The 18,705-nt window shown below is 40.3% G+C and overlaps 1 protein-coding gene across 1 annotated transcript in view; it reads left to right on the forward strand.

Annotated features, from left to right (window-relative positions):
- Positions 1 to 18,705, forward strand: part of Lyrm4 (LYR motif containing 4) — a 92,505-nt gene that overhangs the window by 5,661 nt on the left and 68,139 nt on the right. The window contains exon 2 of the mRNA XM_075969898.1: positions 6,863 to 6,983. Within this exon, the coding sequence (XP_075826013.1) occupies positions 6,863 to 6,983 (121 nt within the window). The remainder of the gene's footprint in view (positions 1 to 6,862; positions 6,984 to 18,705) is intronic.

Genomic DNA, 18,705 nt, shown 5'->3' on the forward strand with positions numbered 1-18,705 from the left:
TACTATGTTTGTTAATGATTTCTTATGCTTTTTTCTGTCTATCCATACCACCATTTTCTTTAAATAATTATCTCTCTCCCACCTCCAATGGCTAAGAATCATCCTGTTTTACCAGATACCACTTCTGTAAACAGAAACATCTCATCTGAAATTATCTTTACCTTTGACTAATCAAAAGGCAGAATTAAATGAGCAAGTATTTCCTTAGAGACAGATTGGCGGCAGACACAGCCACTGATCCCAGTGCTGTCCAGTCGTCCTTCATTAGTTCAACAGATTGTTACTGAGCACTCAGCTGACAAGAAGTTTTGGATACAGAGCCTTGCAGATATGGAGAACTGACCGTACTTTCTACCCCTTCACCTTAAAAAGTACAGGTCAGAATTTAGACTCTTCAGTCATTATTTCCTAATTAATTTTACTTTTTAACCTTACCGTGGCATTGTTCACAAAGCTAAGACCTATAGTGACCATAGAACCACTCCTAGAAGCTCACAGCCCATCTGTGAAAGAGTCAAGCCCCTGTAGACTGTTGTCGGAGGCATTTCAACTTTGGATCTTCCCTCCCTGGACAGCTCTTTCTCCATTCACCTTTTTGAGAGGGTAAAGCATAATAAAAGCTGTCATTTAATAGTTGATATTTTAATAGATATTGCTCCCAGCTGTTCTTCTGGTGTAAGAGTTCCTAAGTAAATGTTTTGAATTGTGTGTGAATACCCTATGGCAATATTATCACAAAGGGTGCACTTTTATAAATTGAAAATAAATTAGCTTGGTTACATTGCCATATTTCAAAGTACAAGCAGAGGAGTAAGAGTAGTGTTAATAAAAACTATTTCTGCATTGTAGCTGTAATGGGAGACCAAGAAGTGGACAGATGAAAGACAAGATATTATCAGAGAAAGAATAAATATAAATATGTATGCTTTCGAAGAGCAACCCAAAGCTGGGAAAGTTATGTGCTGGAGGAGGGGCATGTTCAGTTGCAGAATACTGGCCAAGTCTGCATGGCAGAACCAGGTGGAGTTCTGAAGGGATACTGCTGGTGACTCTGTTTCCCTCCCTGGAGGAAAACGTTTCTGGACCATAGTTTACAGACTCTGCCTGACTGGCTCGAGCAGTGTGCACTCTTCCCTGCTGCAGTGCTTCTCCCCAGAACTTCTCTGTCTTGTGCTGGGTTCTATCTGTATGGGGATGGTGGAGGATGTCACAGAGGAACTGTATCCAAAGAACCTTAGAGCAGAAAGCCAGGTTTTGTTGGAACATGGCCCTTCTCTCCAAGAGCCTTTTAAAAACAATTTGTGACCTGTGCTTTTGGGATGCTGTCATGGAATGATCTCTGCAGCCTCTTCGTTGCTAGTCTCATCCTCCTCGCTCCACCACAGTGTGACTTAACACTCCTCATATTACTCTAATCTTGGGTTCAGTTAGTATAATGCCATCGCATTATAAGACAAGCTGGGCCCCCTGTCTTATGGCCACCCTTTGTAATGACTCTCCTTTCCTGCTTCTTTATCTTTGACAATGGAGGCCCTCGTATTCCATCTCTACCTTCTCACATTTTCCCATAGTCACCTTAGTAACTGTGGCTTCCACCCTGTTTGTTTTGATGATTCCTGCTAGTTAATCTTTGTCTCCTGAACCACATCCTCTTCTTTCCAAGATCCTCCTGGGCGTTTCTGAGTGTGTTAAGAGCATCTCAAATTGAGCAGATCTGAACTCTAATGGTGCTCCCCACCTAATCTGTTGTACCTTCCCAGCAAGCTTGGCCCTCTTTTCTTTGTCATGGTCCAGATATTCACTGCTTAAACTGGAAATCACACTGCTTTCTCCTGATTATGTATGAAGTCGTATGGTCTTTTTCTTTAAAATCTCTCTTAAATACTCCTTTTACTGGGTGCTTTTGTGTCTTCACAGTGATGATCTTGTCAGCTGTCAGGTTTTATCTGGTTTTGTATAATTTCTGTATGTCACTCTGCACTAGCTCTTGGTTGTGTTAGGCATCCTCCTTGCAACAACCAGGATGTCTTGCTCTGTCCCCAGTCTGACTGTAAAAAGAAGCATAAAGGGTTAACAGAAGCACAATTCTTCCCAAAAGAGCTAAAATTTGTCAAGAAAGTTTGAGTAGGCTATATTTAAATGAATACATTCTGAAGACAGGGCAACTCCAGTAAATAGCATAGGACTATAGATAACTTATGTCCAAGATGTTGCTATGTTTGTCTATATGAAATATGTTGAATTTACTTATAAAATTTGGAATTCTAATAAATTAGTTTTCTGCTACTGGGATTAACCCGGGGGCCAAAATTTGAATTTCTTTCCTATCTCATAAAATCTATAGCAAATAAAAAAGGATCATAAACTAATGTTTTATTGTTTTTCAAATATCTGTATTCACTTCACTGCTCTTACTGAATTAAATTACTTAAATTATTTGTTTGAGTAAAATATGGATTATGTATAAAACCCTTGAACTTTCTTTTAAATACTTAAAAATATGCTTGTTGTCTTAACGTATGTATCTCATGTGTAGGAGTTTGGATAATCACTGATGTCTCATTAAACACAAATCCTCTGATAAGAAAAGGATTCTGTGCATCAGTATAGACTTACCCTGCATAGTGCATCTTCAGTAGCGTTAGTTTCCCTTAACATTGTCCTTTGCTATGCTGGAGTTGCTCCTATAAATGCCACTGTTGGAATCACCATAGATGGTCTCATCCACTCTCTGGAAAGATTGCCTTGTCTCATGTGCATCTCCTCACTTTCCACCTTCCTTCTGAGCCCTCTTTCTCCCATTCTCTTTATGGATTCTCCCATGTCTACTCTTCTGTATTGATAGAACATCTCCAGGGCTCCATCCAAGGCCAGCTTCTCTTTGACATGTACTGTTTTCACTGGGAAAGCTCTTCTGGCCTTCGGTTACTTCACACTTTGTGTCAGTAAGTTAGACATACCACCAGCCTGTACCTCACCTGAGCTCTGGAGTCCTATTTCTGGAGACTGCTGGACACGGTACATGTTGCCAGTGTTAGTAGTGTCTTTAGGATCTTGGATTTCTGGGAAGATATGTAAGAAACTGATCACTGATTGCATATATAACGTCAATTACCTCAGGGAGGCAAAGACAGACAATCTCTGTGAGTTTGAGGCCAGCGCTGTCTACAGAGTGAGGTCCAGGACAGCCAGAGATACACAGAGAAACCCTGTCTCAAAGAGAGAGAGAGACAGAGAGAGAGAGAGAGAGACAGAGAGAGAGACAGAGACAGAGAGAAGAGAGAAAGAAGGGAGAGAGAGAGACAGAGAGAAAGAAGGTTGCCTAAAGGGCCAAAATAGAAAAGAGCAAGTTTTCACTTCACACATTTAGACCTGTGACTTTTTTTTTAAAATGTTTCAAAAGCACAGTGTCTTAGTTTATGTAGCCACTTCTCCAGTGTTTAACATGTAATTTTTTTCTATTTGTAATGCAAATATATCTATAGTGAACATTATGCATATAACTTCTTCCAGGTTGCTTGCAAGGGATAGGTCAGCAAAGGTGGTTTCACAGGCTAAGCTTGAGGAGTTATTACCGATTACTGTGCTGCAGTATCAGTTCATATTCTCACCGGCAAGGGGACTGGTTCCTTGACTTTTGCTAAATATGTTAAGTGAAGACCAGAAAAGCAGTGCTTTGTTTGAGTATGTATTTCTTGAGTGATGCCTAGGGCTGGCCATTCATACAGCTCTATCTTTCTAGATTCAGTCTCTGTGTACCCTCCTAAAAAGTTTTGTTTCATGCTTCTTACTCATTGATTTACTGTGGTCTTTACTGTTGGTTTACTTTGTCTTTTTGCTTGGCTTAATATTTGGTATTTATTCAAGTGTAGGATATTACTCCTCTGTCATATTTGTTTGTAACTGACTTAGGTCTTTAGAAATGAATTGAGTTTGCTCAAAAATCTCTGGCAAAAGAACACTTCATGTACACAGAGCTAGCTAGCCTCAAGCAGAGAACTGAGGAAATGGCATGTTTTCCCACATGACTGGTGATTGGTCCATATAGAAGGTGCTAGAAGGAATGGAAGATGATCCAGAGTCTTTGATAAACCATTTGACCCTGATTTCCAGACAGTGGAAAACAATGAGAAAATTCTGAACCAAGAGGTTTTATTCATAGCTACTCCAGAACTCAGAAACTTTACATTGGTCCCTAAAGTGTATTGTCTCGTGGTAATTTAGCCACCTCACTCTTCAACCCTTCAGTTGTCATTGCTTCCTTTTGAAACAATTAAACCCAATTATTACACTTGTGGCGCTTATATCAACAGCTCTTTCCTGCTAAGGCTCCCAGCCACTTGTCTTTGTAGGGCAGGCTCGACACTTGAACTGCTAGTAGGAGCACTTGATGATGTTGAGAGTGAAGATGACCTTTTTAAGCTCTTCCTTGCCAGAGATTTTATAACGCCTTTCAAATGAGTATCAGTTTGTTTTGGCTTAGCCAGGCACTTATCAAATACTGGATAGTTTATTAACCTCGGGTGGAATGATTTAGGATTGAAAGATAATCACCTGAGTTCAGAGCCCAGTGCTGCCACACACTGGGCCTAATCTCTCTGAGTCACAGTGTGTGGGACTTGAATTAGAAAGGTGTATCAGGTGCTGTATATCTCATGGGTACTGTACCCTGAACATTAATGCTTTATCCTTCTGGACTGTCACATGTGAGGAGCAGCCTTTCTCTTTGGATATTAAAATTTCACATCTGAGCACATCTCTGTGTCTCATTCACTATCTTCTATTTTGAGTTCTTGCTCCTTTAAAAGTATTGTCTTCTCCAACCTTGGCCTTGGCAGTTGAAGTAAATATCTTAGTATTGTTAAATCTCAGTGATTCTTGTCAGGGTTTTACACTCAACTCTAGGACATTTCCTTTCATTATAGCTTTAATTTCCTAAACAATGTGGTTTGTTTATCCTCAGTATTCATGTTGTGTACCTTTGCCTTATTCTTGGGGCTTTTTTTTTATGTATGCTTTAGTAACTTACTTTGGCCTTAGTGTCCTGAGTGCTGGTATTAAAGGTATGCACCACCACACCATCTAAAACTTGTGCTGATTTTTACATTGTAAAAGTACATAAATGAAAAGGAGGGAGAGAGGAAGAAGAGTAAAACCAGAGTAAGGCAAGGTTAAAATAACTGGTGGATAGTCCTCCCACAACATGAGGGATTATCCAGATTGTGTTGACCTTCCCCAAACTGATCATTTGAAATATAGGCACATAACTGGGAAAGAAATTACCTATGCAAAAGCGTCTTGTGATTCTGAGCCAGTGAGTATCTTTTCTTAGAATGGAAAAAAAGAAGGGCACCATCGTGTTGTCATTTCAAAGGTGTGTATAGCTGTTGAAGAGATTTTTTTTTTTTACTGTGTGTGTGTTTGTTTGTGTGTGGTATTGAGGAAGGTGGTTCACAGTGCCTGTATGGAGGTCAGAGGGCAATATTGTGGGATTGATTCTCTCTTTCCACTTTTATGTGAATTCCAAGGATCCAACTCAGATTGACAGGCTAGAATAGCAAATACCCTTACCTACTGAGCAATCTCACCAGCTGACTTTGGCATATTAAATTCTCAGATATAGAGCTGAATTTCCTTAGTTAAGGCCTTTGGAAAGCTGAGGAGATTAAAAAAAAGAAGAAGAAGAAGAAGTATAGAGCAAAATATTCTGAATTCAATCTTGAGCTTAATTGGTATAAATTGTAGAGCACCTTGGACAACTCTCTTGTTTTCTTCTTCAGTGGGGGGGGGGGGGGACTTTGCATTTATTTCCATTCTGTGTAGTACTCTTTTTCTTTTAGGTGTTCTGAACCAGATACCCGTTCTTAAAACAATAATCAGGGTATCAGTGACTCCTATAGGCTGTGGTGTTCTGACAAAAGTTCTGATAAATCCTGAATTAAAGCAATGGATGAGGGATGCGGGCAGAAGTGAGTAGTCAAGCAACAACCACAAGAACAACATGACACCTGGAAATCAGGTCCTGTTACATAACCAGTTTTGCATGTACATCGAAATATTAGAATTAAGTTGGGCAGTGGTGGCACACGCTTTTAATCCCAGCAGTTGGGAGGCAGAAGCAGGCAGATCTCTGAGTTTGAGGGCAACCTGGTCTACAGAGTAAGTTCTAGGACAACCAGGATTACATAAAGAAGCCTTGTCTTAACACACCCCCCCCCCAAAATATATTAGAATTAAGCAAAGAATGGGGATACGTGCTTACAATCTCAACACTGCTGAGGCTAAGCTAGGAGAATTGTAAGTTCTACACCAACTGGCCTACTTGTAGAATTAAAATTTTTATGCCTTTTTGATTTCCATCAACATAAAAAAGAAGGTGCTTTGGAGGAGAAAGTTGTTGTAATGAGGAACAGAGACAGTGTCATAAAAGTACACTGGAGATGCCCACGGGCCTGCTTACCCAGCTGTCATCTAATGGGCAGGAATTAGAACGCTCATCACTGTCCTTGTTAATGCATATGAAATGCATCATTTGTCTCAGAATTCCTGATTAGTGTCTGTACAGTAAAGCGTCAGTTATCCATGTTAATGGAGGAAAGCCAGACATGCATAACTCCAAAGAGCCCGTGATCTAAGGAGCATTTTAGCAAGTTTGCCATCTGTATGTGGCTTGTTTGGGAAAGACTACTTTCCTAAAGTTGTTTGCTTAGCCATCCTAGAATAGACAAGCAAAGATCAAACTGGGTTATCTGTAGGAGAATATTTAACAGTTAATTCTAGAGAAAAATAATTCTTTAAATTCATTTAAAAGCAGAACCTCATACCTGCTAACATCTTTTCTTTTTTCCTCTGGATTCATTAGAATGTATGCCGTCAGGAGGATAAAAGATGCCTTCCGAGAAAATAAGAGTGTAAAGGATCCTGTAGAAATTCAAGCCCTGGTGAATAAAGCCAAAAGAGACCTTGAAATAATCCGCAGACAGGTAAGATGGTCCAGTGACAGACTGCTTTTCATCACGCATCTTCAGCTGTGACATTCCCTCCTTGATTGAACATCACTGCTTTGGTGTTTGTGATTTACCCTCAGGACGGTGAGGCACTGTCCTCTTTCCTAATGCAAACATGTGAGATGAACTATCTTGTCACCAGATTCAGGGACATCCTACAGGAACATACCAGGACCTTTTCTTCTGGGAAACTGTCATGTTTGCTAAAGTTGATGCCTTTAGTTTGAGAAACTGGGAAAAACTACTTTTTAATCCAAGTGTTTTTAGGATGTACTCTACATGGCTATGTGGCATATATCAAAGCATAAATATATCATCCTTTTTCTCGTCTTTCTCATAAGGATTTAAGATGAATAGAATGGTTTATAAGCATGAGTTATGTTACTATGGGAGATGTGTTTGCAGGTGCAGGGTACAGAGAACATCTGCTTATATGCTAACCTACACGGGCCCCCAGGAGGTGTTTCTGATTTCATTCTGCATCAGTGCTGGGAGTCACCCTGACTCAGCCTTGGTTTTTTAGAGCTTTGTAAGGCAAGTCTCGTACTTGTGGCAATGTGGTCATGTGAGATGCCTTTCTTCTGACTTAATTAAAGTGTCAAAGACTGGTGTAGTCCTCTATTGATTGACTTTCTGCCCTAAACTTCCCATTTCACTTTTCTTCAAATTGGCACAGCTCAATTTCTCTTTTTACCTGTTTTCTCTCATAAAGGAAATATATTCATTAAGTATGGAGGGGGTACATTTCCAAAGTTCTGTTGTATTCTGGAACAGAATTTTTGAGTCCCCCACTTAGGAGATGCCTACTTGGCTGACATTGCCTCTGACCAGTCTTTCCCTGGCTCTTTTCACAGTTGTCTCAAAGTAGAAGTTAAACAACAACAACAACAAAAATATATATTAAAAAATGAAATTTACATTTTATGTCAAGATTAAATCTGTTTCTGTTGGCTACATAATGGAGCACTCTCTTCAACAGTAGCATCAGACTCTGATAATCCTCTGAGTCCCACACTTGTCTTATCAGAGAATAATCAAGCAACATTTGTACATGCCTAGGAAATGATCATCAGCTAAAGTCTCTGGTGACTCGATCATTTCATGGGATCTTCTAGCAGTAGAACTTAGGAAGATAAGCAGTCTGTATATTATATTAATGCACAATAATTTGGTTCTTTGGCACTTTCTCTGTATAGAAAATTAGCAAGCATGTTAAGAACACAAACGGCATTGGAAAGGGAACTTATAAGTATTCTCTGCCACTATTTCTCATGTCCAGTTTTTGTCTGTTTTACCTCCTAGTTTGTGTAGATGGAGTTTCTGTCCAACCTGGTCCCACAGCCATTCAGTCCCAAATAAACACACACAGGATTACATTCATTATAAACTGTCTGGCCTATTAGCTTAGGTTTATTATTAACTAACTCCTAAATTAACCCATAATTCTTGTCTGTGTTAGTGTGTGGCTTGGTACCTTTTATCAGTGAGGCATTCTCATCTTGCTTCCTCTATATCTGACTAGTGACTGCAGACTGAGCCTTTCCACTTCCCAAAGTTCTCCTAGTCTGGTCACTCTGCCTATATTTCCTGCCTGGTTACTGACCAATCGGTGTTTTATTAAACCAATACAAGTGACAAATCTTTACAGGGTGCAAGAGTATTATCCCACAGAAGGTTTGAAATACTAAACTACTCTCAAAAGTCAGGGTTGGAATCATGTTAATGGTAGAACACTTGACAACTCTGCAAAGCTCTTTAGTTCCAGCCCCAAAACTACAAAGAGAAAACAGACCGAAAAAGGAAAAAAAAAAAAAACAGACAGAATGTGGCCTTCAGCCAACATTCCCAGTGAATATACGCTGAAAACAAGCTGTGGTGAGTAAGAGAGGAAACTAGATTGTCTCACCTCTGTGCATTAGCCATTGTCATTGCTGTCACTTTCCTCAGTGTGTCCTTGGGTTCTGTTCACACACTAGAGTGATCTTTTTCCAAAGAAAGTATTGGACTGAGTCACTGTCCTGCTGAATGCCCCCCAGAAGCTTCAGAGAAGCTCCTTGACAATAAAACATGAAATTCTCAAGAGGTCCTCAGAGGCCATTTGCTGCTCTCATGCCCCTCACCCAGAGGAATCCAGCCAGACTCCCAAGGTACATTTTTCCTCTTTGGCCACACTGTTTAAAGCAGCTGTCTGCCCTTGTTCCTCACAGCACTCATCAGCACCTTACATACTGGTACTATAGCCTCATCTGTTCTGCTCCACACCGTGAAGGCAGCATCTGCCCTGTGTCACAGTCACTGCTTCCACAAGAGCCTGTCTGCACTAAGTCCAGACTTGGCCTACCAGGTGTAAGACTTAACCCCTCAGTGCCCGGTGGAAAGTACAAGTGAGGATAGTGGAGTTGTGGCAAGCATCACATAAGGTAATATATGAAAAGCCCCTGAAATGATATTAGTGCTTGAGAAGTATTTCCATTCTTACCACGTAAGGAACAGGCTCACATACAACTGACTCCCAGGGTTTCTGAACTAAATGAAAATATGCAGTTTGTCCCAAGATCACCTCAGGCAAAGGATCTGTGCTACAAATTGTCATGCTTTCAACTCAGAACCCAAGACACCTAGAACTTACTTTAGAAAGCCTAAATAGTGAAACGATGGGGGAGATTTTATGAGGACCTTGAACTATCACAACCATGAACTGTGATCTTTTCTATCAGTCCCTTCTCCTGGAGCTGGTAGACCTCAGGCACCCCAGGTTCTATAACAATTCCGTCGCAATTTCTCTCAGTTCTCTGAACCAGAAGCCATGAACACCAGCCCAGCTGGCAGATACACTGATTCTAAAGGCAATACCCCAGGTGAAATCCCCCTACCTCATATAATGCAGCCTGCTACCCTACTTGATAGTCACCCTTCTCAGGACAGCTTCCTCTTTCACTTCAGTCATCCTGGATATTATGAGGCTGCCAAACACCAAGTAAGATTTTGCAATGTTTAAAGAACCCTCCAAACAAAAACCAAGGTTCCAGGAAAGCTGAATGCTTTTTCCAAGGACAAAAGGCCACACACAAGCTCAGATCTCCTCAGTCTTTAGCAAAGTCAGAAGTTCAAGGACATTATTAGCTCTTGAGTCAGTAGCAACTAATAGATAAAAGTCATACTGCCTTTTTGTTCCAGAATGATAAGCTTATCACTTACCTAGCTCAGCCCCTATTCAGGTCATTCTCTCTTCCTCCACATTCTTCATATGCTGGATATTGAATCTTCATTGTGACAACAGTGAGGGATTCAAAATGGCACCAGCATTTCTTAACTTTCACACAGATGTAATGATTATTCTTATTTTGGGAAAAACAGATTGTTTTTCTTTCACGGTGAACAAGTCAGCCTTTTGCTTCTTCTCCATAATTATGACCCCACATGTACTTGTTTTTTTTTCCTTGGCATCCTTAGGCCAGCTTTTTTTCTGAAAATTGCAGTCTGGTGTGCCAGTCTCAAATCTCTTAGCTATATGCACCATACTGTCTATCAGAACCAGCAAATATATTCCTCCGTCTTCTGCTAAACTCCCATTCTATCCGTATGAGATGACTCTGGGAAGACAACGCTGGCCCAGGCAGTAAGTTCTGGAGTAGCCCTCACTAAATCTGCCTTCCCTGTTTGTTCTTCAAGGAGGGTCAGAAAGGTTGGGTAAGATTTAGGGTATGCACCAGATAGAGCCAGGAAGGTGTACTGTGGATCAGCCTGGGTGAGGAGCTCACAGGCAGCCTGAACAGCAAAGAATTGCCCATCTTTCTACCTTAGGCAAGCGGCAAGAAAGTCAGCCAGATCTGTCTTGGGTCTTTCCCTGCTAAAGAAATTACAGAATTCCTTCTGGTACTACTTATAAGGCATTAACTACCATTGCTATCACTTAATCATCCTCACTGATGACAGTCTGCAGTTTGCCACACTCGATGGTGGGTTTTCTTGCTTTTGTTGTTCATTTTTTTAAACAGCATCTCACTATATAGCCCAGATGTTAGAATTATAAGTGTGTGCCACCACACCTACATGCCCCTTTTTCTGTTAAGGGTACATAATGTGGAATGCCTTGTTATAGGTTATTACCTGCCTTGTACTAGCCCTTGCTACTCTGGGTGGCAAAATACCCCACTTGGTGCCTTCTTTCCAGTGGCATTCATGAAGATCATGTGTTCATCAAAAAAATAGTTTTTAAGTATTATGAATTAAAGTTCTGACCTTGTTCTATATCTGGCTTGATCACCACATGCCTGTGGGCAGAACAGAGGAAGAGACTTTTGGGAATGGACACCAGATGAACAGTCAGCCAGGCTTAGGGGTCTGTATTGATAAGATTCATTTGGACACAAGCATATGATCATGATTTCAGGAATTTCCAGCCATGTCTTGACTGATGGTACCACTGCTTGAAGCTTGAAAACATGAATTCAACTAAAAAAATCATCCTATGGTTTCAGGAATTTTCATTTCAATCCTAAGAATTTTAACACTTCTGCATGAAAACTAGTGAAAGTCAAGGTACCCATGAGAAGAAAGCTTGAGCCCTTTTCTTTTCTTTTTTTTTAATTTTTTTTATTGATTTTATTGAGCTATACATTTTTCTCTGTTCCCCTTCCTTCCTTTCCCCTCCCCTTCTACCCTCTCCCACTGTCCCCATGCTCCCAATTTTCTCAGGAGATCTTGTCTTTTTCTACTTCTCATGTAGATTAAATCCATATATGTCTCTCTTAGGGTCCTCATTGTTGTCTAAGTTCTCTGGGATTGTAAATAGTAGGCTGGTTTTCTTTGCTTCATGTCTAAAAGCCACTTATGAGTGAGTACATATGATATGTGTATGTCATGCCAACAGGGGTCATTAGAGTGAAATGACTCTCCAGTTCTGGGTTCTCCCAGAGCACAAAGCTTTGCTAACAAAAGTTGGTTGTGGTGCAGTCTTGGGGAGAAAGCTTTCACAGATCTTTCGTGTAATGTGGTGAACTAGATGAGTCTGTGGTTTGTAGGGAAGGAAAATGTTCTGTATGAAGATGTTTCCGGCCACTAGCTTCAGCACTGCTGAAATTAGCACTAAAAGGTGTCAAAAAGTACTTGGTTACCTATCAAGGACAGTGATGGAAAGATAGCCAATGTCATGATAACAATCTTAGCATCAGCTTTCCAGTAGTCATCACTTTCTGCTCCAGTGTTTCTTCTTAAACTTGTTTTCTCTAACTATGCAATTCAGACAGTGGAAGGGTTAGAATTTCAAACCTATTGTAGAAGTCATTAAGTGCAGACAGATGTGCTACATTAAAGATACAGGCGGCTGGAATTTGGTTACTCTGAGCACACATGCATACAAGGTGAAGTATTTTCAGTGTTTCTTAGTGTGCACTTAATTATTTCTATAGGCTACTAAAAGCAAATTAAGTTGCTCAATTTATGAGTATTTTAAGTGGTAGTCAATGAATTTCAAACCATATATGTTTGCTGCTTTGTTGCTATTTCTAAAGATCATTCAAGAGCAATGCTCACCAGGAGCTGAGTGTGCTACTGTGAACTGAGCAGCCGTTACCTGAGACAGTGTCTGTCCCTGTCTGCACCAATACCCTGGGTGGTGAGGAAAGCCAGAATAAAGGTGAAATCTACCTCATAATTCCCATCCTTACAGAACAGAACACCTGTGAAAATGACAGGATTATTTTGGAGAATATAATGGCAGGAGAAAAGAGAGCGCAGCTTGTGTCTTTCACATGCATTACAGTACCATTGTAATATTTGGAGAATTTCAAAAGGATACTTAGCTGTGGTTTTGGTGGACTAAAGGAAAGTTGATTCATACATTAGGGATAGTTGTAACACATAGTAAAAGAATTGTACACTGTCTACAAAAGTCAAAAGGTCAAAAAGTCAAATAATGTCTATTGACAGATGGGTAGATATGTGGCCTGTACCTACAGTGGACTGAGTCATCCCTACTAAACATAGGTACACCCTGAGAATGGGTTGCCTTGTGAAGTAAACCAGCCATTAAAGCACAATTGCTGCGTGATGGCATTGAGAAATACTAGTCAGAGTCATAGAAGCAGAGACAGAACAGATGGGACCAAAGAGAAGTTGTTCATGGGTACACAGTTTTGATTTCAGAAGATAAAAATACTTGAGATCTTACTGACAAAACTCTGAACATAGTTAACACTATTAAACTGTACACTTGAAAATAATTAGGATAATAAATTTATGTTAAGTGTTTTTTCATTATTAAAAATGCCCAAAGTAAGTTTCAGCTAGCCATTTAATTTTAATTAGAAAGATGAAAATCAAATGTTTTATGTACATGTATTTGAAAGTAGGAACCTAAAGTAATTTGAAACATGAACTAGTGGATTTATGTCTCTGAGTCTTCAGTTGGCTTGTTGGGAAAAACAAAACAATTATACTCCAATTTCTACAGCTACTTACAGTTCTCAACTTTTATGATTCTCATAAATATCTGTCCCCTCCGTCTCTGCAGAAATTACTGATACATTTTCAAGTCAACTTATCTGTGCTGAGATCTCACTGAGCGTAATTCACAAGACTTAATTCTGCTGAGTTTAGCCTGTAGGTGAGCCAAGTTGTACACCAATATTTATTCATCATAAATATCAAAGTCTTGTCTTGGTATAATACTTCTGCTACCAGGACTGCCAGCATCTCTGTTGTTAGCCTTCTTTTTATTCCTGAGAAGAATCATAGTAGGACTGGAGCAAATATAACCAGACTGTTTTCTTGCCAGAAAATGAAACAATAGTTAAAAGTATAGTACAGACTTGCAGACAAGAGAAACATTAAAATGTTTTTCCAAGCACTTCCTGAATGGCAATACTAATTTCTTCTTGGTCCTTCTTGTCCCTGTAACCTGACTGGCTTCTCAACTATATTAAACGCACTTGCTATCTCAGTCAAAAGCATTGTGTATTTTGCAATTTTTCATGCATATTTCCTTTCTTTTATGTTTATTGAACACCTGCCCATTGCCACATAATTGATAAGCTAAACAGATTTGAGATAGATTATAAGGTCCATCAGAAATTTGTAGAAGTTATTTTTCATTGGGGTTCTTCTCAGATCTAGATTTTTTCAATTCCCTCATTCAGTACAACAGAAGCAGAGTTTAAAATCCTATCCTGGTTGCTGGAGAAATGGCTCAGCCATTAAGTGCATTGACTGCTCTTTCAAAAGGCCCAAGTTCCATTTCCAGCACCCATATGGATGTTCACAACTATGTTAACTCAAGTGCCAGGGAATCAGTTCCCCTCTTCTGGCCCATGTGGGTACCTGGCATGAACACAGTGTAAACATAAATGCAGGGAAAACATACATCCATGTAAAATAAAAATCTTTTTTGAAAAATCCTACCTTGGCAACATTTTCCCTGTGCCTAGATAGATCAACTGAGATTAGCTCCGAGGATCGATCTTCACTTAAAAGGTGATAGTAAAGCAGTCAGCAGCAGAGGGGATGGCCGCACTCTGTCTTGGACTTCAATAAAAAGCCTCACAGATGCAACATGAATTTATATACAGTGACCAGAACTGCACCCAACCTGAACCCTGTGTCTTTTGGATATATGGAGCTTTTCTTTATGAATGAAATAGTCCCCAGTCCCCTGTTGAAGTTTAAGAAAACAGAGCAGAGAGAAGGGTTGTTTAGTTTTATAGCTTGGCCTATATAGCACATTCCTTTTTTTTTCCTGTTTGTTCAATATATAGCTGCTCTGAAGCTATAAAAATATCTCTTCAGTGAGAATTTAGACTAATTTGCTGCCTCCCTACTTTCTGTAGGAATTTCCAGTTAAGCCTGAAGTCTGAGACAGCTGTCTTCCCAATTCGGCATTCCTGTAAAGGACATGCTTCTCATCTGCTTCAGGTTGCTTAGATGCTAGATTCCTCCAAAATGGACAAGCATACAACAAGACTCCCTTTGCTGTCTGGAAGAAGGTTGCTTTCTTGTGCAGCAGCGGTTCTTTAGACCATTCCACGGAGAGAGGGCTCTGTGTGGATGCATGTGCTGCTGCTGTGTCTAGAAGACTTGGCTAGGAATTTCACTAGGGAATTTTTATAATGCTGCCCATCCATCTGCCTCCCATGTAAGTCACCATAGTCACATTTCCTGGTGTTCCATGAAGAACTGTCTTTGCACCGGTGTATCCTGGAAGCAGAACTCTGTGGTGAGGATTGCAGACTCATAGGCAAGAATCTCAGCCTCAGGATCTGGTGCAAGCTGCTTGTCTACCACTTTCTTTCATCCGTAAAGCAGCAGGGTCACGTTGAAAGAAGGTGGTGCTTTGATGATGTAAAGCAGAGAATGTCAGATGGGGGAACACGAATAATTCCACACGAGCTCCGAATGGGGTATACTAAGGTTTTTCTTTATTAAAAGGGAACTCATGGGATAACCAGGAAACAACAGGAACAGGAATCCATCGTGGGGGAAGGGGGAAAATGGGCAGTCCCACTGGCCCTTTGGTACCCAAAGCCATGCCCCACCTGGTCCTGCCTCTCAAAGGCCTTTGGCTGAAGGAGGTTCCTTGTCAGTGATCTGTCTGAAGTGCTTTCTGGTGCCACTATGTGTGCAGAACCACACAGCGCTTGGGTACGTTGTCTTGGTTCTCATAAAAGCTTTTTGGAACAGACATATTATCCTCTTGTCTTAGAGAGGAAAGGTGAATTTTAAAGGAGAAAGGGACCCACACATTCCTACCATTCTCACTGTTAAGCCAGCTTTCAGGAAACCTGACACTTTGGGTGGCCTTCTTATTAAAGAAATAATAATACATTATTTTTTCATACAATACACCACAACTGCAGCCTCCCCTCCTTTCCAACTCCCAACTGCCCCATTCCCCCAGATCCGCTGCTCTTCCCTTTCCCTTCAGAAAAGAGCAGGCCTCCCAGTAACATAAACTGAACTCAGGCTAAAATATATTCCAACATCCTCTGGAAACGGCAAAGCTATTGACTAGTGAATAGTGCCACCATAACTAACCCACACTCATTTTAATTCCACCCTGCCTGAGATGTGACCATTTCCTACCAAAAAGCAATCTTCTGGAAAAAGAGTCCTTGCCCCACCACCACACTCACATGCATTCTTCACTCAGGGAAGCTGGAAGGAAAGGTAATGTCAGGTAAGTTCCAACAAGCTGGCTTTTCTTCATACACTGTCTGGTGCCCACCAGGAAGCCTGAAAAACACCAAACAAGAGTTGGATAGGAATGGTTTTTAGTCCTGGTTGTCACCTTCAGGCCTCTATGAATTCAGTTGACTTTCTGTGAGAACCACTTTCATATGGCCTAAACAGACATAAGTGTCGCCATGTTGCAGAGTTTCAAGGGGTGCTGAGAGATTGATCAGCCTATGGCAGCGTCATCCAGATCAAATAGTTCTGCACTTCTTTCATAATCCCCTGATGAAGTCAATCTCAGTGCAGATGTTCCCAATTTTATTTCAGATTTCTAAATGTGCAGGACGGGAGCAGCTATGGCCTGTCCCCTAGGCAGTTCCGCTGAGCAGTTGTATCCTACCACATATAGTAGAGGCCCTGCCAGCATGCAGGTGACTTCTCACTACCTTTCAGTCTTTTCAGTGGAGCTCTAAATGCTAAATTCCCAAAAACAATTTACTGTGAAATATTTATCACATGTGGATAAAAGCATATCAGGTGATGAGGATCACAAGGATCAGGCAGAAATTCAGTCCACATTATCTAGCTTATTTTAAATGTTCTTATCACAATGCAAACTGCCAACAGTAACAGCAGGTAAGGGAAGCTAGTGTTGAAAATTAACAACAAGGGTGGCCATATTGAACAAAGGTACTCACAAGTTTAGAAGGTGGAGCCACAGGATAAGCGGTCATTAATAGTCCTAGCAGGCAGTTGTTCCAAACAGTAAACTGGATGGATGGATGGATGGATGGATGGATGGATGGATGGATGGATGGATGGATGGATGGATGGATACAGTCAGACAGATAAAATAGCCCATCCTATTTTCCATAGACATATATGATCAACGAGGTGTATCTTGTCAAAGCCTGGATGAAATTCTGCTTTTCTATAATGCTTATCTCGGAGTTTAATTCCTAGGCATCAGGGTGTGTCCCTGGGGGTAATTTGCCAAAGTACAGTACCTTGATATCTGCAAAGGACTGCTTTAGTATCCCCATTATCTGCCCAAACCTATTGATGCTCAAGTTCCTATTTTAGTGTAGCCTGTACATGTCTGTAATTGTCTGAAAATTATTTCTAATACCTAATAAAATTTGAATGCTGTGTTAATAATTGCTGGACTGCATTTTTAGGGAATGATGGCAAGTATTCAGTAAAGATGGCAGAGATATTTGTAGAGTACAGATATTTGTAGAGCCCATGGATACAGAAGACAGGCTGGACTGTAGTATCTGAGCATCGTGTTATAGGTTGGTTTATTTGTTTTGTTTTTGAGACAGGATCTTACTGTGTAGCCTAAGCTAGCTGCAAATCATGATCTTCCTACCTCAACATCCCTAGTGCTGGGAATGCAGGCATGGATAAAGGAACATGCTTCCTTTGGCATGTAAAGGACACATGGTTACATAGAAGACAGGTAGTAAGAGTTGCTTTTGTGTTTCTTTGGTTTCTTAGAGCTGGGGGTGTACCAGTGTAATTATGGAAATGCTAGTGTAGTTGTGTAGAGTATATAAAGGCCCTGAATCCAATGCTGGGTGCAAAAAATAAATGAAAGTTAAGTAGTACCTTGACTTTCTAGTGTTGCATGGCTGCGTTTCTTTGAGACAGAAACTGTCCTGGCTGTCCTCATACATTATACTGTACACTCTACACTGATGGTGCATGAGATGCCTGTGGACTACAGTTTCAAAGGAGTCATCTAGACAGATTTGCATTTCTTTTTTTTAATTGAGCATGCATTAATTCTTTTTTGCATTTTTATTGATTTTATTGAGCTCTACATTTTTCTCTGCTCTCTTCCTTTCCTCTCCCCTCCCATTCAATCCTCTCCCATGGTCCCCATGCTCCCAATTTACTCAGAAGATCTTGTCTTTTTTCTACTTTCCATGTAGATTAAATCCATGTATGTCTCTCTTAGGGTCCTCATTGTTGTCTAGGTTCTCTGGGATTATGATTTGTAGGCTGGTTTTGTTTGTGTTATGTTTAAAAACCACTTATGAGTGATTACATATATTTGTCTTTCTGAGTCTGGGTCACTTCACTTCTCTCAATATAATGTTTTTTAGACCCATCCATTTGCCTACAAATTTCAAAATGTCATTTTTTTTCTTCTCTTTTTTTTTAATTTTTAGTTCTGCCTTAGTCACTTTCTTTTTTTTTTTAATTTATTTATTTATTTATTAAGGATTTCTGCCTCCTCCCCACCACGCCAGCAATGCAAGAGTGTTCCCTTTACCCCACAACCTCTCCAGCATAAGTTGTCATCAGTGTTTTTGATCTTAGCCAGTTTTACAGGTATAAGATGGAATCTCAGAGTTGTTTTGATTTGCATTTCTCTGATGGCTAAGGATGTTGAGCATTTTTTAAAGTGTCTCTCAGCCATTTTAGATTCCTCTGTTGAGAGTTCTCTATTTAGGTCTGTACTCCATTTTTTATTGGGTTATTTGTTCTTTTGATGACCAGTTTCTTGAGTTTTTTGTATATT

The sequence above is a fragment of the Microtus pennsylvanicus genome, chromosome 4 (assembly GCF_037038515.1).
Source record: "Microtus pennsylvanicus isolate mMicPen1 chromosome 4, mMicPen1.hap1, whole genome shotgun sequence".
In the NCBI taxonomy this organism is placed as follows: domain Eukaryota; kingdom Metazoa; phylum Chordata; class Mammalia; order Rodentia; family Cricetidae; genus Microtus; species Microtus pennsylvanicus.